This window comes from Pristis pectinata, chromosome 11, assembly GCF_009764475.1.
Source record: "Pristis pectinata isolate sPriPec2 chromosome 11, sPriPec2.1.pri, whole genome shotgun sequence".
Taxonomy (NCBI): Eukaryota; Metazoa; Chordata; class Chondrichthyes; order Rhinopristiformes; family Pristidae; genus Pristis; species Pristis pectinata.
The window spans coordinates 1,870,438-1,893,565 of record NC_067415.1 but is presented as its reverse complement, the minus strand read 5'-3'; the positions used below and the strand labels follow the sequence as shown (position 1 = coordinate 1,893,565).

The 23,128-nt window shown below is 46.3% G+C and overlaps 1 protein-coding gene across 3 annotated transcripts in view; it reads right to left on the bottom strand.

The window, feature by feature from the left end:
* Positions 1–325: 325 nt before the first annotated feature.
* The window catches only part of pold3 (polymerase (DNA-directed), delta 3, accessory subunit), a 29,134-nt gene continuing 6,331 nt past the window's right edge, over positions 326–23,128 (bottom strand). Inside the window, exons 4-12 of one of the 3 annotated variants that reach the window (XM_052025900.1) lie at positions 19,715–19,754; positions 17,198–17,330; positions 15,062–15,332; positions 13,704–13,773; positions 12,998–13,247; positions 9,108–9,217; positions 5,926–6,071; positions 4,674–4,752; positions 326–3,134 (exon numbers count right to left, since the gene is read on the bottom strand). In XM_052025900.1, coding sequence (XP_051881860.1) covers positions 2,929–3,134; positions 4,674–4,752; positions 5,926–6,071; positions 9,108–9,217; positions 12,998–13,247; positions 13,704–13,773; positions 15,062–15,332; positions 17,198–17,330; positions 19,715–19,754 — 1,305 coding nt within the window. In that variant the 3' untranslated portion in view covers positions 326–2,928. The remainder of the gene's footprint in view (positions 3,135–4,673; positions 4,753–5,925; positions 6,072–9,107; positions 9,218–12,997; positions 13,248–13,703; positions 13,774–15,061; positions 15,333–17,197; positions 17,331–19,714; positions 19,755–23,128) is intronic. The other 2 variants (XM_052025902.1, XM_052025901.1) reach the window with 2 other exon arrangements.

Below are 23,128 nucleotides of genomic sequence, written 5' to 3'. Positions count from 1 at the left end.
GCAGCCTCTTTCGATCCTACACATTGGAGCCTCCATACCAGGCAGTGATGCAACTAGTCACAATGCTGTCCACTGTACATATGCAGAAACTTGCAAGAGTCTGTGGTGACATGCCGAATCCCCTCAAATTCCAAATGAAGTAGAGCCGCTGGCCTGCCGCTGGCCTGCCTTCTTCGTGATTACATCAATGTGTTGGGCCCAGGATAGATTCTCCAAGATGTCAACGCCCAGGAACTTGAAGCTGCTCACCCTTTCCACCGCTGACCCCTCAATGAGGACTGGTGTGTGTTCCCCCGACTTCCCCTTCCTGAAGTCCACAATCAATTCCTTGGTCTTGGTGACGTTGAGTGCAAGAGTGTATACATTTCAAAATTACTTCTCTGGTTTGTGAAGTGCTTTGGCGTGATCTGATGTTGTAGGAAGTGTTATATTAACTCAAGTTCTCTAAAAGAGAATGAAGGCAAGCCATGCTGGTACTGGAGAGGACATGCTCTTGTCCAACAACTTGTGACTGCCATGAACACCAGCAGCTGGCAGGCATGGCATTCAAAAACTTGCACTTTTAAAGCACCAGTTATTTGGGAAAACATCCCAAGGTATCTGAGAGAGATGTAATCAAGCAAAGGTGGACAGGAAAGGAAAGGAGGCAGGAGGAGAGGTTTGAAGGAGGAGGAAGAGAGCAGTGATAATGTGGAAAGGCTCCAAGGAACAAATTCCAAAATTAAGGGTTTGGCAGCCAAAGGCATGGACAGTGAAAATCATGGAATGAGCGAGTACAGAACTGGAGGAGCAAGAGCTTCAGGGAATGACTGAGTCAGGTGATGAAGGAGACACAGGAGACTGAATCTGCTGGAGGAACTCAGCAGGTCGGTCCTGATGCACAGAACGTCACCACTTCCTTTCCTCCCACAGATGCTGCTCGTGCTGGTGAGTTCCTCCAGCAGATTGTTTGTTACTAGGTGATGAAGGAATTTAATCACAATCTGTCCTAAAAACCATGTAGATCTTGATATGCAGAAGCAGATGTGGAAAATGTTGTCTGACACTAACTACTTCTTCTTTAGAAAAAAAGAACGAATCAAAAATACATGTTCCGGAATGGTCCGTCGGGTTTACACCTACCTCAATGCACTGTTGTAATGAATGATTTGTATGGACGGTACGGAAGACAAGTTTTTCACTGTACCTCGGTACATGTGACAATAATAAATTAATTTACCACTGTCTCTCCTACTGCTGTGTGTATTAAAACCACACTCATCAGCTAATGTGTTTACTTTTCTCAAGAATGTTTTTATTCCCAAATCAATTCGATGAAAGTACAAGGGCTATTCAAATCCAGAACCTTTCCCTCACCCCCCACCCCATGGCGAGCCCAGCACCATTTCTCAGGCCTGAGACACAAATATGTAGTTCTTAAATACACATGTCCATGTTTGCTCAGTCTCCCAACATCTAGTTTCTCACAACAGCCAAGGCAGCAAGCAACACATCCTGAGGAGCAAATCACGTTTAACTGCTAAACTCTCGCCAAAGTCTGTGACAGGCTATAACTGCACAGGCGTCACAGGTCTGTGCAAAGCTGTCATTTGACATGGTTCAATGGGTGATCAGAACACCACATAACTTCAGTCACCTGCAAATAACCTTCTGCCAAAGTACACAAATAATAAGTCCTTTCCAAGCATGTTTAGGCAACACCATGCACCCTCCCCACACACACCAAAATTCCCACCGACACTTCTTGGCCACTGGGAGCTGTTATCAATGCCAGTCCACTGTCTCCCATCCCAATGTTGGAATGCACAGACGCAGAAGGGCGCAAGGATCAATCCCCAAAGCTTTCACAGTAAGTGTGCAGGGCCAGGACTGATTGATACCCACAACTGACAGAGTTTTGTCAATATTTGAAAACATGCCTGATGGGTCAGCAAGAAAACGTCACCAGGTTCAGCTGTGGGGCAGTACAGCCCTCGTACTAGGCTTCAGCTTGATAAATTATCTCATTACACCTGCAGCAGTTAATTAGGCTGGGGTAGTGTGCAATGGGGGAGTAATCAAATTAAAATGACCATTTACACTCCCACTCACTATCCAACAAGTTGTGGAAAGTGCACATTGGCGGACCCAGATTAGCCTGGGATGGCCAATACAATCTGAGGACATTCACAACCTCTGGGATAAGATACCAAAGGGCTGCAATGATATTGTGCCACAATCTGGGGCAGGGAGAACCTGGGCAGGTTTTTAAAAGCAGGTCTGATATGTTGAGGCATTTCCAAAACCTGGTCACAGATTTCACAGGACTAATAGGAAGTGTCTATGACACTAGATAGTGTTTTGAACACAACCAGTAACACGTTCACTCTGCTGTATAACAGGCAAAGCTCCAAATAGTATGCAAGGTAACAAGCTTATCCTGCTATAAACTTGTGTTTTTCTTTTTAAAATAAAAGGCCTCCCATTTCTCTTTGAATCTAAAAAAAAACCGATATTGACCCAGCCGGTGAGACAGCTGAAGTTTACTGCCTCCCAACTATCACCTGTGTGCAGTACGTGTTTGAAGCACGATTTGCCAACAACTACTGCACAGAGTTGAAGACAGTCTCATCAATAGATAGCACACCCAAGGCTCACTGAAAACCAGAGGGGAATAAATTACTCACAGAACTGTGAGGCAGCACAATGAACGATGTTTAAACATGCAAGGAGAAATGCTCCCGAGGTAACAGAACTGCAATCCAAGATCCAAGTCAGTGTCCAGGGTGCCCTTTTCCAACACACAATGTGCCCAGATTCAAATTTCCTTGAGCAGAGCTTCTGCTGTTATGTTTAATTGTCTGGCTATCTTTATGCACTCCTGTTGGTAGTGTCTGTCGGAACTCCACTCACGCTGAGGCGAGGTCAATGCAACAGCAGGAGGCGGCACTAAGTTGCCTTTTTGAAGAATCCCATGATGGATGCCTGCTTCCCTGCCCTGCTGGGGGCTAGTGCTTTCTTCTCCTTCTGCCCCTTCCGTTCGTCTTTGACTCCCCCCATGATCTTTGAGTCAGCCAGTTTCTCCACTTGTGGCTTGGCTGCAAACTCGCTCTCGCTGTCGGTGCACGACTCACTCTGGTAAACCTTTTCCGTCACTGATTGAGGGTAAGGAGACATGGTTAATACTATATATTATGCTGTACTTCTCCCCCTCCCATTGGGCAGAAGATACAAAAGCCTGAAAGCACGTACCACCAGGCTCAAGGACAGCTTCTATCCTGTTGTTATAAGACTATAGAACAATCCCCTATTACGATAAAATGGACTCTTGACCTCACAATCTACCTCGTTATGGCCCTTGCACCTTACTGTCTGCCTGCACTGCACTTTCTCTGTAACTGTAATTCTGCATTGTTTTACCTTGTGCTACCTCAATGCACTGCTGTAATGAAGTGATCTGTATGGATGGCATGCAAAACAAAATTTTTCACTGTACCTCAGTACATGTGATAATAATAAACCAATTTATTTCCAATTTAATTTATTTACTTCTCTTGGTGAATTTGACGAAGTGGTCAGCCGACATACACCCACAATGATGAGACCTAATTCCACAGCCCCTCTTTCATCCCTTCAACTGCAAGTCTGGATTGAGAGGAAGAATCAAAGTCACGTTCTTCAGTCAATGCACAACTGTGCTCTCTTGCCAATCAGTCCAACAACCGCTCTCCCCCCCTGCCCAATGTCTGTTTTGGGCAGACCAGAACTGCTTGCAACCTCAGCATCCTCTCCAACCCTGGGCCAACCCTCTCCATTACTACCACAATTTTGAGGACCCAAGCTTTTCAGTTACAGGGAGAGACAGGATAGATAGAGTATGTTTTCCTTGGTATGGAGGAGGCTGAGGTGGCACCTGATAAAAGGTGTACAAAATTATGACAGGCAGAGTTAGGGTAGAATAGAACACAAGAAAATAAGAGTAGGTCACCAGGCCCCTCAAGCCTGCCCTGCCATTTAATATCATCATGGCTAATCTATGTTGGCCTCAACTTCTCTTCTATGCCAGTTCCCCACAACCCTTGATTTTTCATACATTTATCTACCGCCACCTGAAAGATATCTAATGACCCACCTCCATCACCCTTGAGGGTAGAGACTTCCAGAGATTCACTACCCTCGGAGAGGAAATTTCTATGCACCTTAGTTTTAAATGACTGGTCCCCTATTTTGTAGCTATGTCCCCTTGTTCACAACTCTCCCACTGGGAAACTTGTTTCCCATAGTAGACACGTCTAAAACTAGAGGGCATAGGTTTAAGGTTATAGGTTTAGAAGGGTTCTGAGGAAGAAATTTTTCACCCAGAGGGTGGTTGGAATTTGGAACACATTGAGGTGGTGGTGGAGGCAGAGACTGTCACAGCATTTAAGTAGTGTCTGGACAAGCACTGGAACTGCCAAAGGTATAGAAGGCTATGGACCACATGCTGGTAAATGCAATGAGCATAGGTAGGTACTTAAATGGTCAGCCGAAGGGCCTGGCTGTAGAAATCGATGACCCCCATCCCTGTGACAACCACATGGACCCCCAACCATCCTCTACCATTCCCTTGTAGTCCTCCGTTCTTTGTCCCAATGGCCATTACCACCAGACACAAGATAATGAGAAGATGAACCGTTAAGCGGACTGAATCTTACCAAAGTCACCATCTTCATTCACATAGGTCTTGTTTTTGAGAACGCGACGCCGTTTCCTGCGTTTCACTCCTACCGTCTTCTAGGAGAGAACAAGGGAAAGGTGTGGTGTGGGTATAACACACACAAAATGTGCTGGAGGAACTCAGCAGGTCAGGCAGCATCTCTGGAGAGAAACAGTCGACGTTTCGGGTTGAGACCCTTCATCAGGACTGTGGGTATAACACTTAGTCCGTTAACGTTCTTGATACAGGCCCTCCCAGGGTAATGAATGGGTTCAATTTTACAGACATCCAGAATTCAATTTTGTCCATAAGTTAGAAAATACACAAAAATGACTCGATTCGGTAACCACACCTCAATGGTATTGTAATGAATAGCATCAAAAAGAAAGAACATTTACTAGAAGTGGAGAGAGAGGAAACTAGTTCTGCCATTTGTAGGAACAAATGCACGCACGTATGTCAGACTTTTGAATTTACTAAATATTATGGGAGCTCATTCATATGCAGGTGTGCCCATAAGTTGGGTGTTCATAACCTGGGGACGACCTCTACTATCTTATACGAAACCACGTTCGCCCCTGCCCACTGCTGACCTACAATGGCTCCACATGACAGTGCAAGTGTAAAATTCTCACCCATACTTTCAAACCCTTATAGTGCACCCCTTGCATTTTGCCTCCCATTCTAGCCTTCTGCACATCCCTGATATCCAAGCTCCACCACTGGTGACTGTGCTCTCTGCTGCCCAAGCCCCAGCTTCGGGATTTCCTTCCATAAGCTGCTTTGCCATTCTTTGACCAAGCATTAAAGGCGCTGCATAAATACCATACTGTTGTAGACTTTGGCAGCAAGTTGGCCAACAACAAAACTAACACACACAAAATGCTGGAGGAACTCAGTGGGTCAGGCAGCATCAATAGAGAAAGGTGGACGGTCGATGTTTCAGGTCGAGACCCTTCATCTGGACCAGAGAAGGGCCTCGACCCGAAACGTCAACTGTCCATTTCCCTCCACGGGTGCTGCCTGATCTGCAGAGTTCATCCAGTGTTTTGTGTTGCTCCAGATTCCAGCATCTGCAATCTCTTGTATCAACAACACTAACGTCTCCCGTCCCAGGTGCATGGATGAAGACAGTTCACACAACAGAAACACTGAAGCTCCTTTCTGGATCGTTTGTACAACTGATTTCTTTTGTTGATTGAAGAAGCTAAGTATTCAGGTAAAGACTTCAAAGAGGAAATGCGCATTACCTCAGTTTCCTCTATACTTTCCCAACATGGGGGCTTTACTGCAACCTCTGTAAAGCATGGGGGGGACGCATCCTCTTCAGCGATTGGGGCTTCAGGCATCGGTGATGGTGTTTTCATATCGTGGGCTTCAGGAGAGTCCAGGATCACTGGGACAGAAAGATACAGAGTGACTTGAAGAGTAAGCACTTAATCGTTTCTTTTAAACTTACAGTGGCATGCAAAAGTTTGGGGACCCCGGTCAAAATTTCTGTTACTGTGAATAGCTAAGTGAGTAAAACTTGACCTGATTTCCAAAATGCATAAAGTTAAAGATGACACATTTCTTTAATATTTTTAGTAAGATTACTTCTTTATTTCCATAAGTCATACAGCACGGAAACAGGCCCTTCGGCCTAACTCATCCATGTCAACCAGATCGTCAGTCCCATTTGCCCGCATTTGGCCCATATCCCTCTAAACCTTTCCTATCCATGTACCTGTCCAAATGTCTTTTAAATGTTGTTAATGAACATGCCTCACCCACTTCCTCTGGCAGCTCGTTCCATATACCCACCACCCTCTGTGTGAAAAAAATCGCCCCTCAGGTCCCCTTTAGATCTTTCCCCTCTCACCTTAAACCTGTGCCCTCTAGTTTTAGACTCCCCTACCCTGGGGAAAAGACTGAACATCCACCTTATCTAATCTCCTCATTATTTTATACAGTGGCATGCAAAAGTTTGGGCACCCCGGTCAAAATTTCTGTTACTGTGAATAGCTAAGCGAGTAAAAGATGACCTGATTTCCAAAAGGCATAAAGTTAAAGATGACACAAGCTGAAGGTTTTGCCATGGCCCTCACAGTTCCCTGACCCAAACATCATCGAACATCTGTGGATAGACCTCAAAAGAGCAGTGCATGCAAGACGGCCCAAGAACCTCACAGAACTAGAAGCCTTTTGCAAGGAAGAATGGGCGAAAATCCCCCAAACAAGAATTGAAAGACTCTTAGCTGGCTATAGAAGCGTTTACAAACTGTGATACTTGCCAAAGGGGGTGTTACTAAGTACTGACCATGCAGGGTGCCCAAACTTTTGCTTTGGGCTCTTTTCCTTTTTTGTTATTTTGAAACTGTAAAAGATGGAAATAAAAAAGTAATCTGGCTTAAAATATTAAAGAAATGTGTCATCTTTAACTTTATGCCTTTTGGAAATCAGGTCATCTTTTACTCGCTTAGCTATTCACAGTAACAGAAATTTTGGCCAGGGGTGCCCAAACTTTTGCATGCCACTGTAAGAACACACAGTTATGGAAAGAGCCGTGAGAGGAAGCAGTTAAGGCAGGCACAGTAACAACTTTAAAAAAAAACAGCCGGCCAGGTACATGGATAGGAAAGGTTTAGTAGGATATGGGGCAAATGCAGGCAAACTGGACTACCTTGGATGGGTATCTTGGTCAGCATGGACCAGTTGGGCCAAAGGGTCTGTTTCCATGTGTTTGTCTCCAAGACATATTTAATGTCAAGTCAAGGTATCATCTGAATTTCTCTAAGTGTTAACAGGCAACACTAAAAATTTCATTTCCTGCTCCCACTGAAAACTCAGCATTCTTTTTGTTTGTTCTGTCAAAGAATAGAGATACCACTGCCTACAGCAGCATTTCTTGTTCATCCATTATTGCCCTTTAATCAAGTGGAAAGTTAAAATTCATCAGCACGGTGGGCCTGGAATTGCATACAGGCCAGAGCAGGACAGGACAGCAGATTTCTTTGCTAACAAGACACTACTGAACCAACAGCAGGATCAATCCAGCTACTTTGAGAGTTTGGGCATTCTTCCCAATGTACAACTTGACTTTTAACTTTGCTTACCTCTACCTAGTCAACAGGAACCACCCTGCTCCTTACTGGAGTCAAAAAAAAGACAATTCAATGACTGCTCTTTGTTCCAGATCTTTAAGGGGCCCTATTTTAATTTTTTGCCCCAACCATGGAGTCATAGAGCAATACAGCACGGATACAGGCCCTTCGGCCCAGCCAGTCCATACTGACCACCCAACTAGCCCCAATTTCCTGGGTTCAGCCCATCTCTCTCTAAGCCCCGCCCTTGCACATACCTATCCAAGTGTTTCTTAAATGATGCTATTGTACCTGCCTCACCCACTTCCTCTGGCAGCTCGTTCCATATACTCACCACCCTCTGCATGAAAAATTTGCCCCTCAGGTCCCTTTTAAATCTTTCCCCTCTCACAAATCTATGCCCCTAGTTTTGGACTCCCCTACCCTGGGGAAAAAGACTGTTAACTCCTTATCTATGCCTCTCATAATTTTAAACATTTCTATAAAGTTGCCCCTCATTCTTCTATGTTCCAAGGAATAAAGCCATAGCTGGGCCAACCTCTCCCTATAACTCAAGCCCTCTAGTCCTGGCAACATCCTGACAACCATGGGTGATGGCCTGGACTCACAACCCAGGGGTAGGTAGGAATGAAATGCGAGAGGTATGAGAGAGTGGGATCAAAGAAAAAAAAGGTGAACAGGAATCAATGACACTTGTGATTGGCTGATTTGCACTCAGGATGTGGCTGCCACATAGAGTCCATTCTTCAATGACCTGGGAGGTGCAGAGGGCAATCACTGCAGCCCCTGTGGTGATGGTCCTCTTATGCGACACTATTACAGCACCAGCGATCGGGGTTCGATTCCCGTCGCTGTCTGGGAGGAGTTCGTACGTTCTTCGTGCGTCTGCATGGGTTTCCGCCGGGTGCTCCGGTTTCCTCCCACATTCCAAAGACATACGGGTTGGTTAATTTGGGGTTTAAAAATGGGCGGCGCGGACTCGTTGGGCCAGAAGGGCCTGTTACCATGCTGTAAATAAAATACATTTTTAAAAAAATGATTGCTTCCAGCACTTTGGCCCCACAACAGTGAAGGAACAGCAACCTGTCCAATTAAAAAAAAGCATACGACTTGCAAAAGACAGTGTTGCCATGGCATTGCCATCCTTGTCCTTTGCCAGGGTGCATCTCAAGGGCAGATGAGAAGAGCAGAGCTGGGTCTCCTCTACTGTGTGTGCAGCAGAGGTTATGGATGAGCAGAGGGATTTATCTCACCTCAAGAACTTATTCTACGATCTCCTTTGTAGAAACGTTATCCCTCGGCACGAAAAGGATCAAGACAAAAAGTTAAGTCGCAAGATCACCTCCTACCTTCCTCATCGCTGCTGTCTGACTGAGGCTGTCTGATCCTACGCCGCCGCTTGTTGTGGGGCTCCTCCCCGTCACTGGTCAGTGCCGCACTTCGCTTTGTTTTCTTGCTGCTGTCCAGAGAGAGGGATGCTTGGGATGAGGGTTTGGAAATATACAATTCTAAAACCTTTTCTGAACAAACCAGTTAACTGCTACCAATATTAAAAGTGCTTTCTAAATGCAAGGTGGTTTCACTCCTATTGCTGGAATCAGGTTAAAAAAAAGACAACAGTTAAGAAATTGAAAGAAGCACATCAGTACAACATCAGAAGAACAATGAGGAGATCTCACTGAAACAAGATTCTGAAAATGGTTGACAGGGTGGGTTGACCGTATTGGGCTGAGACAAGGAGAAATTTCTTCAATCACAAGGTTGTATGTCTTTGGAATTCTGGATCCCAGAGGACCGTGGACACAGTTGTTGAGTATATTCAGCTGAGATTCATAGACTTTGTCATCACCAAGGGAATAAGGGACTGGGAGCAATGGATCACCTGGACACTGAATGGAGGACAGACTCGAAGGACAGAAAAGCCCGTGCCGGTTCTCTGTGAAACAATCCAGTCACTGCATTCCCTGCTCCATCTGCAGGCTTATTTCCCTTGTGCCAGTCCAGTTTCCATTTGAAATCAGCGACCATCTCCACTTCCACCACTCACACAGAGCGCGTTCCAAGTCATCACCACTTGCTTTGTAAATTCTTCCTCACATCCCCTCTATCTCTTGCCCAAAACCTTAAATCTGGGTCCTCAAATCCTGGTCTCGTTAGTAATGGGAACAGCTTTTCTTATCCTACTTTATTTAAAGATCTTCGTTCTAATGATCTCTAAAGTTCCCTCAAGCCCCATTGCTCCAACAACCTCAATTTCTCCAAGCTTACCTTGTAGCCAAAACCCCTTACCTTAGAACATAGACCAGTACAGCACAGGAATAGGCCCTTTAGCCCACGGAATCTGTCCTGACCATGAAGTGAAATGAAACTAATCTCATCTGCCTGCACATGATCCATATCTCTCCATTCTCTTCATGTGTCTACCTAAATGCCTCCTAAGTGCCACTATCGTATCTGCTTTGTTTTTACCTGTACTACATCAATGCACTCCGTACTAACTCAATGTAACTGCACTGTGTAATGAATTGACCTGTATGATCGGTTTGTAAGACTAGTTTTTCACTGTACCTCGGTACAAGTGACAATAATAAACCAATACCTCCCCTGGCAGCACATTCCAGGCACCCACCACTCACTGTGTAAGAAAACTAGCCCCACACATCTCCCTTATGGCTTTGGGACCGTTCTGGTAAATCTCCGCTGCACCCTCTGAAGGTTCTTTCATCCTCCTGTGGTGTCTAGAATTGAATGCAAAACCCCACCTGTGGCCCTACCAGTGTTTTATAAAGGTTCAGCATAACTTCTCTGCTTTTACACTCAGTACCATTTGTAAAACCCAGGATCCCAAAAGTTTTAGCAATCACTCTTACAATATATCCTGCATCTTTAAACACCCGTGCATATAAACCTAAAAATCTTTCTGTTCCTGCACACTTCAGAACTGTGCAATTGAGTCCCTATTTCATCTCCCCATCTCTTCAATGAAATAGATCACCTCAGGATTAAATTCTATCTGCCAAGTCAGCCCGTTCTGTCAGCCAATGCCTTGTTGCAGTTGGAAGCAGCACCCTGTTGGCGACACCTCAGCACTGGTATCGTGGGCAAACGACACTTGACTCCGTATTCCAACATCAAAGTCATTTATATATATCAATGAAAACAGTGTTTATTTCCTTCCAATGGATGCTGCCTGACCTGCTGAGTTCCTCTAGCACTTTTTGGGTATTGCTCCAGATTCCAGCATCTGCAGAATTTTTTTGTGTCTCCGTGAAACAGTGGTTCTAGTCTGGCCCAAGGGGAACGCCACTGTCCACCACCTAGTCTGAACAATGAACCATTTACCACAATCTCTGCTTTGTATCCTCAGTCATTGTTTTATCTAAACCTACGCTGATGCTCCTGTTTCACCAGCCTCAGCTTTACAAACCATCCTTTTATGTGGTAGATTATAAACTTTAAAATTCATACAGATAACTTTAGCTGCACTCCCTTAATCAACCTTCTCTGTTACTTCTTCAGAACAAAAATCAATTAGTCATCACAAGCTGTCTTTTACAAATCTGCATGGCTTCTCCTTAATCACCTTAAACCTCCCCAAGCACTTAGATGAAAAACACTGATGCTGGAGGAACTTAGCAGACCAGGCAGCATCCGTGGAGAAAAGCAGGCGGTCAACATTTTGGGTCAGGATCCTTCTTCAGGACTGAAGATAGAAAAAGGGGAAGCCCAGTATATAGGAGGGAAAAGCAGAGCAGTGATAGGTGGACAAGAGAGGGGAGGCGGGTGGGTACTTCCGCCATCTCCAACGGGACCCCACCACTCATATCCTCCCCCCCACCCCTATCTGCCTTTCACAGGGACCTCTCTCTGTGCGACTCCCTAATTCACTCCTCCGCCCCCACCCATCCCACTCCCACTCCAGGGACTTTCCACTGCCCCCGCCATAGGTGCAACACCTGCCCCTACACCACCTCCATCCAGAGACCCAAACACTCCTTTCAGGTGAGACAGAGATTCACCTGCACCTCCCTTAATATGATCTACTGCATTCGGTGTTCCAAGTGTGGCCTCCTCTACATTGGTGAGACCAAATGCAGACTAGGTGACCATTTCATAGAACACCTGCGCTCTGTCCGTAACCGCGATCTGCATCTCCCCGTTGCCGGTCACTTCAACTCCCCCTCCCACACTGTCACTGATACATCAGTCCTTGGCCTCCCCCACTGCCAGAAGTTCAAGTGCAAACTGGAGGAACAGCACCTCATTTTCAGTCTTGGAACCTTGTAGCCTAACAGCATGAACATTGAATTCTCCCACTTCAAGTAATCCCCTCAACCATGCCTCTTCTTTTCCTCCCTTTCCTAGCCTCTCTTTCTTCCACCCTTTTTCCCTCCTTACCTTCGACCCATCCCCCAGCGGATCTGCTCTCGCCTCCTCCCCCACACCGGCCCATCACCATCTCTTACCTGCATCTACCTATCACCACCCTGTGCCCACCCCACCTCCCCTCTGTTGTCCACCTATCACTGCTCTGCTTTTCCCTCCTATATATTGGGCTTCCCCTTTTCCTATCTTCAGTTCTGAAGAAGGGTCCTGACTCAAAACGTTGACCACTTGCTTTTCTCCATGGATGCTGCCTGGCCTGCTGAGTTCCTCCAGCATCATAGTGTTTTTCATCTAGATATCCCAGCATCTGAAGTCCTTTGTTTCTCCCCAACCACCTGTTGATTTTGTCCTCGATTATTGCTTCTACAACTATCCATACTACTGACATTAAACATTCATACAACTGACAAAACATGTAGTTACAGGGAGTGTCCTTCCATGCTCTCTTGAACAAGGGTGTCACACTTGCAACTTTCCAATCCTCTGGCACCTCCCCAATATCTCAGGAGGATTGGAAGATGTGGGAAAACCTTCTACCGTCTCTACCACCCAGTTCTCTGTGATTCAATAAATGTTCTTTTCAATCTTTGGTGCCATTTTACTAGCTGAGCCCCACTGACAATAGCTCTCTTTCCATTTAAATGTTTTACTTTGGATTATTCCTTACTCTTCTCCATTACTGATCTAAACTCTATGATACAGTGATCATTCTTACCCAACTGTTCCCTCACTTACACTTCCTCCACCCAACTCCCTGATTTCTGATGTTCTTTGAACTTGGGTCTTTGGAATGGGGCTTGAATCCATGAATAGACTCAAGCAAAAGCTGTCGCTCACTGTCATTGACACCAACCTCTGTCCGTCGCCTTGCTGTATATTATCTCCTGCTTTCTTTGCCTGGATTTTCTCCTGCTGAGCCTTGGCTTGTGGTTTCTGTGCCGTGGTGTCACTTGTGGGGGCCATTTCTTCACTGTCCCCTTCCTGCGAAGCAGTGACGTGGCACTCTCCCCCCTCAGTGGCCTCCGCTTTCTCTGTGGACTCCGGGGCAGGTTTGCTTGGAGGGACCTCTTCCTTGCTGGTCTTGGATGGTGGTGACCCTTTCTCTGTGGGGTTTGATGTAGATTTAGACCTCAGTGTTGGTAACCTTTTTTGGAAAGTTAAAGGATCATTTACCTATGATTCAGCTGCTGCACTGTGCATGCAGCTCTCAGCTGTTGAGAAATCACAATATGGTGCTCCTTAAATACAAGTCTTCATGTTCAATTACTTTTAGCCTAAACTAAATTAAAGAATTCTAAGAAAGCACAGCAATCAGTTCAGTTGAATGATATGAGGTAGGGTTCTCAGAAGGAATGGAGTCAGCATTCCCTCAGTAACACACAAGGACTCTCACACACATTAACACAAAACTTCACAGCAGTGTTATCAGACAACCTCTGACTCCAAGCCACACAGGGAAATATTTGGATAGCTGTCCTAAAGTTTGGAGGAGCCTAGGAAGGAAATTCCAGAGCTTAGGGCCCAAGTGGCCGCAGAAACAGCTGCCAATGATTACTTACTGGCGCTGACTTTCTGGAAAAAATTGCTGAAGCTGTTTCCTTTGCTCGCTGTCTTACTTCCTGAAGGAGCCTGGAAAAGAAGGAAAGAAAGAAACACCCTCACAGTGAGCTGCTTTCTTTAAAATAAAAGGTGTTTCTTTTGCAGAAAAATAACATCTGGAAGCATCTCCTCACTCAAAGGCAGAGCCACACAGCTGGGAATTTAGGTTGTAGGGATCAGACAGGAAGGAGATCAGATCGGCCACAATCACTGAGCAGTGCAGCAGGCTTGAGGGCTGTATGGCTCGGAAAGGTTTAGAAGGTTATGGGCCAAACGCTGTAAATGGAACTAGCTTCGATGGGGCATCTTGGTCAGCATGGACCAGTTGGGCCGAAGAGCCAGTTTCTGCGTTGTGCTCAACGACTACTCCTGCTCCTATTTCTTAAGTTCTTCAAGTGGCCTGGACAGAAGATGGAAAGACGTGGAGTTATAAAAATTCTCATCTTACCCCCACCAATCCCTCATTTTTTAGTGGGTTTAAATGCCAATTTCAGAGACTATCTGACGAAGGCTCCAGTTCAGTAAAGAGGGAGTGCAGCACTGCTGGGGAATGCCACCTTTTGGACAAGATATTAAACTAAGCTACCTTCTGCCTTGGCAGGTGGATGCAAGCAGTCCCAGGACACTAGATGTTCCTCTACATCAGCCTAATACCAGACCCCTGGATTCTCCACTCCCCCTTCAGGGCCACTCTGCCCACCCTGCTCTGCTCATGCCCTGCAGATTTCCTACTAACTGCTGTGCCTCCGCCACCTCCATTCAACAGTCACGAGCCATCCAGCCCTCCAACCCTGTCACTAACCAGGATGCTGCCTGGATTAGAGGGTATGAGCTACAAGGAGAGGTTGTACAAACTTGGGTTGTTATATCTGGAGCGTTGGAGGCTGAGGGGAGAAGTTTATAAAATTATGAGAGGCAATAGATAGGGTGGACAGTCAGAATTTTTCTCCTCAGGGTAGAAATGTCAAGTACTGTAGGACATGAATTTAAGGTGAGAGGGGGAAAGTTTAAAGGAGATGTGTGGGGAAGGTTTTAATTTGGTGCCTGGAACGGGCTGCCAAGGGTGGCAGTGGAGGCAGGTACAATAGTGGTGTTTAAGAGGCTGTTAGACACATGAATATGCAGGAAATGGGGTGATGTGGATCACATACTGTCAGAAGGGATTTAGTTTAATTCGGCATTGTGTTTGGTGCAGACATTGTGGGCCAAAGGGCCTGTTCCTGTGCTGCACTGTTCTGTGTTCTATGAAGCACTGAATACTTTGGACAAATCCAAACCAGAGCCCCAGAGGCTGAGCTTGCTGTCCTGCGATACTTACAGCATCCTCCCTGTCCTTCACGACAACAGGCTCTGCCTTCTCCTCTTTGTCGCTCGATTTGGTCGCAGGTTTGGCAGAGAACATCCCCATGATTCCCTTGGGCTGTGGGGCAGTGCTTTTAGCGGGCATGGGCGGGCTGCCATTCACGAGGGGTTTGCTGCTGCTCGGCGGCTCACTTGAACTCCGGGAGGTCTGCTGCAGGGACTTCTGCAGGTGAGCCATCTCCTCTGCTGACCGGGGAACAGCATCTGCACACTGAATGGCGCTGTACCTGTGATTGGAAAGAGGCAGAGACTCAGCACAATTGGCATGGTGACCCCAAAATACACTGTAGGCTGTCATCTACTCCAAGGGTGAAGATAGTCAATATACCCCTTAATGAGTCTATGGCACCAGCAGTGGCTCAGTGTGCAATAATCCTGTCTTCAATTGGGTGTTTGTGAGTCATGCCCCACTTCAGGAACAAACATGTAACCCAGGACCACACTGCCAGTTGTATCCTCACTGGTACGTTACTGTAGAGGGTTAAAAAGGCCAAGGGGCAATTGGAGAATGGGCAATAAACGCTGACCTTGCCATCAATCGTCGTCGTGGCTATCCCGAGGTCGAGGATGGTCTTCGTTCTGTTGATTGATTTATGGGTTCTCAAGTGGCTTGAGTCCAATCTTGGCTCTGAAAGTTCAGAAGTAGCCCACAGAGCGAAGACGCCTGTGCGTGTGTTTGTTTAACATGTGCTTGATGTCGCACTACAAAAAGCACATGATACTTCACAAATCAACCAACTGATTCCAATGGCATGGAAACCACGACGATTGGAGCTGATGGATTTGTTGCAGCCTTCATCCGCCTTCACAGCCGTTGGGGTCGAAGTAACTTCGTCCGTCTGTTCCACCGTTGAGGTCTTGGTTGGATTGTTCTTTGTCAGGGACCTCACCATCGACCTTACCGCCATGGGTGACCCTACCAGGAGCATAGCTCCAGACGGCATCGCTCTCGGGATCTCAGGACCACACAAGCTTCTCCACCACGACAAGGTGACAATCTTGCCATCAATAATCAGATATCAACAACTGAAAAGTGCAGAAGTGTCCCAAGGGCAAATATTTATTACCCCCCCCCCCCCAATTGTCAGAGAGATGGTGAAAGAATTCTCACAGATCCAGGGTTTAGATCCAGTGAAGGAGACGGTGGTCACCTCACACCCCTGTGCCTTCTCGGTGATAGACACTGGGGGTTTGTTAGAGCTTTGGCAAGTTGCTGCAGTGCAATCTGTAGAGGAGCAATGTAGCCATGGCGCACTGCTGGGAACAGGCTGCTTTTTTCCTGCAGAGTACTGGCAGTCCCCAGGTTATGACGGGGTTCCATTCCTGAGAAACGTTTGTAAGTCAAAAATGAACAAAGACAACGTGTGGGGGAGCTGTGACGGGAGAGCAAGCAGGCACAGGGAGAGCGGCCGCCAGCCGGCCTTACTGACTCAGTGAGTGAGCGGGTGAGTCTGCTCAGCACTCCCAGTCTGCTCAGTTCAACCCAGTCCCCCATCGTTGCAGCTCAGGGGCGGTGGTGGTGTGGGAAGGCACACCAAAATACCCCATTCCCACCTGGCAGAATATGCCTACAGCCCCCAGCAGCCCGCAAATCCATCCCCATCCATCCTGCCGGTCTCCCAAACACATTCATATCTACGGGCTGTCAGTAAGTTGGGCATTCGTAACCCGGGAGAACTTGCACTATGCTTCTCGAGTGGTGTTGGGGCCACACATCCCAAGAAGTGGGAACTGTTCCATTACGTGCCTCAGAGATGCCCTATTCTCATAGCTACAAAATGGAAGGGAAGGTACAGCAATAAGGTGAAATGAAGGATAGGAGGATGTCCAGAACTTGAAATTTTTCCTCTACAACGTACTTCTTCCCCCTCTAGCAGACTGGAGCTTGGATACCTGCTACAAGGTCACTCTTGCCACAGGCACAATCCCTGCTCACTCCCCAACTCCATTCTCAAAGTAGCTAACAGTCAGTAGGGGGGAGTCAGATTTAAGAAGCGTTCACTGGGAGAAACCCACTGCAGGTCAGAGGCTGAGACAAGTGCTCCAGGCCATCACGTCAAGCCCAAGGGCACCATCATAGTTCAACACTTACTTGTTGCTGCTCAACAGGTTTTCCTTGATTGCTTCATAATCAGTGTTGAAGAGGGGACTGCTGTCCTTCAGCATTGCTTTCTGAATACTGTACACGTGCACACTGGCAGTCACCAGCATCTTCAGCTTCACTGCTGTGAATCCAAAAAACATTCAGAGGACACAGTTCAACAACTTGTCATAACTTATTGATATCAAAGCCCCCTCTGCCAACATCTCCAGCTCCAGTCTCTGGCAGAGTGAATGTCAACATGCAGAGTAGATCAGTTTATTCCTGTGCTCTGAAATCATTCACACTCCTTTTAGGGATCAGGAGTGTGGATCTGTCCTGACGTTGCCATCGCCCCCAACACCACCTTTCTGATCCAACTACTACTCAGCTAGAGATTAATTTATTGCACAGACTTGCAAATGGATCTTCGGCCTAAGACTCTGCGGGGCTCATGGGGACTGGAGTAGGCCAGTGGCCAGAGACCACTTCATGAAATGTTTATTCAGCAAGAACTCATGACTGGCACCCAAGCATCTGTAGCCACATGCTCTGTCAAATCAATACCAAACCCCTGCGAGTCTTTTTCAGACACTGCTCCACAGTGACCTCCATGCTCACCATCGAGTAATTAAATTACTTGGGACAAGAGACTGCAGATACTGGAATCCAGAGCAAAAATCAAACTGCTGGAGGAACTCAGCAGGTCAGGCTGCAACTGTGGAGGGAAATGGACAGTCAACGTTTCTGGACTCAAATGAGTCCAGATCAAGGATTTCAACCTGAAATATTAACTGATTATTTCCCTCCACAGATGCTGCCTTACCTACTGAGTTCCTCCAGCAGTTTGTTTATTGCAATCAACAAGTGTGAGAATAAGCAAGTCTTTTTCAGGCCAGGAGGATGTAACCAGTGGAGTACCCCAGGGATAAGTTCTTGGCCTTCAATCATTTATTATTTACCTTCATGACCTTGTGGAGAGGACAGAACGCAAGGTATCAAAGTTTGTGATAGCATGAAAATAGGTGGGAGGGCATGTTGCAATGAAGACATTATGACTACAACGTGATAGAGAGATTGAGTGAGTGGGTGGAAACTTGGTAAATGGAATTTAATGTGGGAAAGTGTGAGATCATGCACTTCTGTAGGAGGAGTCAAAAGGCAGACTATTATCTAAATGGAGAAAGGTTGCAGATGAGCAAAGTACAGAGCGACCTCGTGTTCTTGTTCATGAATCACTAAAAGTCAGCAGGCAGGTACAGCCAGTGGTTGGGAAGTCAAATGGCATATTGCAGAAGAGTTGAAGTTTAGAAATAGGGAAGCATTGCTGGTGAGGCCACATTTGGAGCATTGCACATGGTTTTGGTCCTCTTTATTTAAAAAAGGATGTACTGGAATCGGAAGCAGGCCAAAAGAGATTCACTAGGCTAACTTTTGGGGTGAGAGGGTTGACCTGTCACGAGTGGCTAAAGAAATTAGATCTGTATTCTTTGGAGTTTAGAATGAGGGATGATCTTATTGGAACATGCAAGATGCTGAGGTTGCATCACAGGGTAGATGTAGAGATGTTTCCACTAGTGGGACATAGTTACAAGATTAAGAATCTTATTTAAAACTAAGGTAAATATGTACATCGTCGAGAGAGTGGCAAATCTATGGAATTCTTTATCCCAGAGGACTGTGGAGGTGAGGTTGCGGGTATTTGAAGTAGATAAGTTTGTGAAAGATTGGGGAATTAAACGTTATGGGGAACTGACAGAAGAAATGAGGCCTGGGGCAGATCAGCTAAGATCATGTTGAATGGCAGGGCAGGCTTACTCATGGTCCCATTTTCTTATGTTTGTATGATTATCAGATCCACATTGAATAAAATATCAGCCACGTTCTGCGTGGCACTCCTACAATGCACTTATGCACCTTTAATATAACAAACCATCCAATTTGACACTGAGTCACATTAGGACACGCTTGAGGAGGTAACCAATAGTTGGTCAAAGAGGTAGGTTTTAAGGGGCTCCTTGAAAGAGCAGAAGCAGAGCTGTGAACAGATTTAGGGACAGAATTCCAGAGCACCAGGCAGCAGCAGAGGAATTCTGGATCCATTTAAAAAAAGTCAGGGATCCACAAGAGGCCAAACAGAAGGAATATGGAGATTCTCAGAGAACTGTATGGTCAGAGGGGGTGAGAGAGAGGGGCTGTGATGAGGCCATGGACAGGGCAGAAAACAAAGATGAGAATGTTACTATCCATGCATTGCTTAACCATGTAGGTGAGTGAGCACAAGTGTGAGGGGTGAAACTTCCTCTGTAAGGAGAACAATTCCAGTTTCTCCAGTCTCTCCACAGAGCTGAAATTTTTCATTTCCAATGGAACGGGATCAAGTTATGCAGACAACAATGCCAGCACTCAGTGCAAGCAGACACAAACCGACTCCCTCCTCCCCTCTTCACCCTGGATATGTGTAGACAAACACTCAGGTAATCTGTATACACAAGGCCACATGGACAGAATTCATATGTCTGCTCTTACCTTCCAATTGATCTTCTCTCACCACCGCTATCTTGTGACACTGCAACAAAATAACGCTGATTTAGCAAAGTCAGCCATCAATTTCACATTCCCTACGCATGACCCTCTCATAGACGGTAGCTGACTCCTTAGTAACTCAACCCAGGCAGCCAATCCAGTTTAAGCCTTGGCAATGATGGGATGCAGGCAGTTTATTGCCTTGTCCTGCTTCCTTCTCCCTGGCAGAACTAACATCAAAAACAGCAGCTAGAAATACCATAGAACACTACAGCACAGAAAACAGGCCATTCGGCCCTTCTAGTCTGTGCCAAAACTTTATTTGGCTAGTCCCATTGACCTGCACTCGGTCCATAACCCTCCAGACCTCTCCCCTCCATATATCTATCCAATTTATTCTTAAAATTTAAGAGTGAGCCCACATTTACCACGTCAGATGGCAGCCCGTTCCACACTCCCACCATGCTGAGTGAAGAAGTTCCCCCTAATGTTCCCCCTAAACCTTTCCCCCTAAAGCCACCCTAAAACCAATCCCAGCTCACATGAGCAAAGACACTGGATAGCACCTGGGGCCCTACTCTAGACGACTTAGTACCACAGAAGACTTGTACCTAATCCATCAGGTTACTACGGAAGCATTTGTTTTAGGAATGGGATGTGGATTAAACATTTATTATATATTATTGCACAGGGAACAGAGCAATTGGTTGATAATGAAGGAACATAGAATATGTGTCAGATATTAGGAATATGGGGAGTAAAAGAAGAGGGGGATTTGTGAAGGTGCTTTGTGAAGAAACTGCACAGCCATAATGGCTGAATGGCCTAATTTTGTTCCAAAAGATTCCATGAAAGGAAGTGAGAGATCAAACAGAAAGGATCGTGACAATTCCAGTTCTATGGCAGAAAAGGGAATGTCACTGAGGCAAAAATAAATCAAGATAAAATCTTGTAACTATGAAATGGTAGTTGAATAGAATTCTGACGAAAAAAAGGGCTAAAGGAAAAGCTAAGTTTGAGATGTTAACAAGGATGTTCAAAATGCTGAAACAGGAAAAAAGGGCAGAAGGTGGGAGAAACACAGATTCAGTGGCAGTCTTCAGATAAGAGAATGTTTTCACAGCTAGAAGCCAGCTGCAGAGAGCACTGTAACCTTACAGAACCAGCAAAACAATATTGTTGACAGTATTGTCAGCCTTGATCAGATGGCACTTTTACCATTTATTATTTGTTAACTTATGGGAAGCGAGGGAAGAGATTGCTGCGCCTTTGGCGATGATCTTTGTCACGTAGGTTGATAGAGTTGTTAAGAAGGCATATGGTGTGTTGGCCTTCATTAGTCAGGGTATTGAGTTCAAGAGCTGCCAGGTAATGTTGCAGCTCTATAGAACTCTGGTTAGACCACTCTTGGAGTACTGTGTTCAGTTCTGGTCGCCTCATTATAGGAAGGATGTGGAATCTTTAGAGAGGGTGCAGAGGAGATTTCCTAGGATGCTGTCTGGATTGGAGAGCATGTCTTATGAGGATAGGTCGAGCAAGCTAGGGCTTTTCTCTTTGAAGCGAAGGATGATGAGAGGTGACTTTCCAGCGACGAGAGAGCGGAGATTGCCGGAAAATAACGAGGTTTTTTTTTCTCTTTCTAGCGTTCGGGACAGTGGCGAGTGACTGCGCAGGCGCGTGACGTCACCCGGAAGCGCGCGGGCGATTTAAAAGTCGAAGGTTCGCCTTCAAGTTTTCTTTCCAGCGACGAGAGAGCGGAGATTGCCAGAAAATAACGAGGTTTTTTTTTTCTCTTTCTAGCGTTCGGGACAGCGGCGAGTGACTGCGCAGGCGCGTGACGTCACCCGGAAGCGCGCGGGCGATTTAAAAGTCGAAGGTTCGCCTTCAAGTTTTCTTTCCAGCGACGAGAGAGCGGAGATTGCCGGAAAATAACGAGGTTTTTTTTTCCTCTTTCTAGCGTTCGGGACAGCGGCGAGTGACTGCGCAGGCGCGTGACGTCACCCGGAAGCGCGCGGGCGATTTAAAAAGCAGACGAGCATATCTAGCGGGCAGCGTGGGAGCGGGCAGCGGAGTGAGACGGAGCAGAGTGGGTTCGGCTTTGGCTCAACGGGCTTCGGCGAGAGCGGGAAAGAGGCGAGATTATAGAGAGGGGTGAGTTATTAGTTTAGTTTAGTGTGGAGCTCAGTGATATTCAGCAGTATGCATCTGGGATTAGTGTTATGTTTGGAGTGTCAGATGTGGGGCCCCTGGGAGACGACCAGACTCCCTGATAACTACATCTGCGCAAAGTGCACCGAGATGCGGCTCCTCAAGGAACGGATTGAGAGTCTGGAGCAGCAGCTGGATGACCTTCGGTTGGTTAGGGAGAGCGAGCAGGAGATAGACAGGAGTTATAAAGATTATGTAGACAGCACCTCAGTGGCAGTCCCCCTCAAAAACCGATATCTCATTTTAGATTCGGTTGGAGAGGATGACTTCATAGAGGAAGACCTCAGCAGCCAGGACCTTGGCACCGTGTCTGATACTGTGGTCCAGCAGAGGAAGAGACATGCAGTGGTTATTGGGGATTCGATAGTAAGGGGTACGGATAGGAGATTCTGCGATAGCGATAATGAGTCTCGGATGGTGTGTTGCCTCCCTGGTGCCAGGGTACGGGATATCACAGACCGTGTCGAGAATATTCTGAGGGGGGAGGGTGAGCAGCCAGAAATCTTGGTACATGTAGGTACCAATGATGTAGGTAGGAAAAGAGAAGAGGTCCTGAAGGAGGAATACAAGGCATTAGGGAGAAGGTTGAAAAGTAGGACCTCAAGGGTAGTAATCTCAGGACTACTACCCGTGTCGCGTATCAATGACAGGAAGAATAGAAAGCTCTGGCAGTTAAATGCGTGGCTGAGTGACTGGTGCAAGGGGCAGGGCTTCAGATTCTTGGATACCTGGGACCTTTTTTGGGGGAGGCAAGACCTATTTGCTAAGGATGGGTTGCATCTAAACTCCAAAGGGTCCAATATCCTGGCGGGAATGTTTAATTTAGTTGTAGGGGAGGGTTTAAACTGATCTGGCAGGGGGATGGTAACCAGGATGCTAGGTTACAAGATGCTAAGGTGAGGGAGAAAGTGTATAGAAACGAATCCATTGAGGATGGCAAGAATGACAGGCAGGTGATAAGTCAGGATAATTTACTGAATAATAGAAGTACAACAAATCCGGATGTTAGGATACAGAATGTTAGGATCGGGGATGAGGATGTTCGGATACCGAATGTTAGGATAGGGGATGAGGTCTACACGAACATGTCTAAGATAGTAGGTAGCGAAGATAGTAAGAAGGATGGACAGGTAGAAAGTCAGGATAATCTGCTGATCAATAGAGGTACAATAAAATCAATAGCAGATACCAGTCTAAACATACTATATT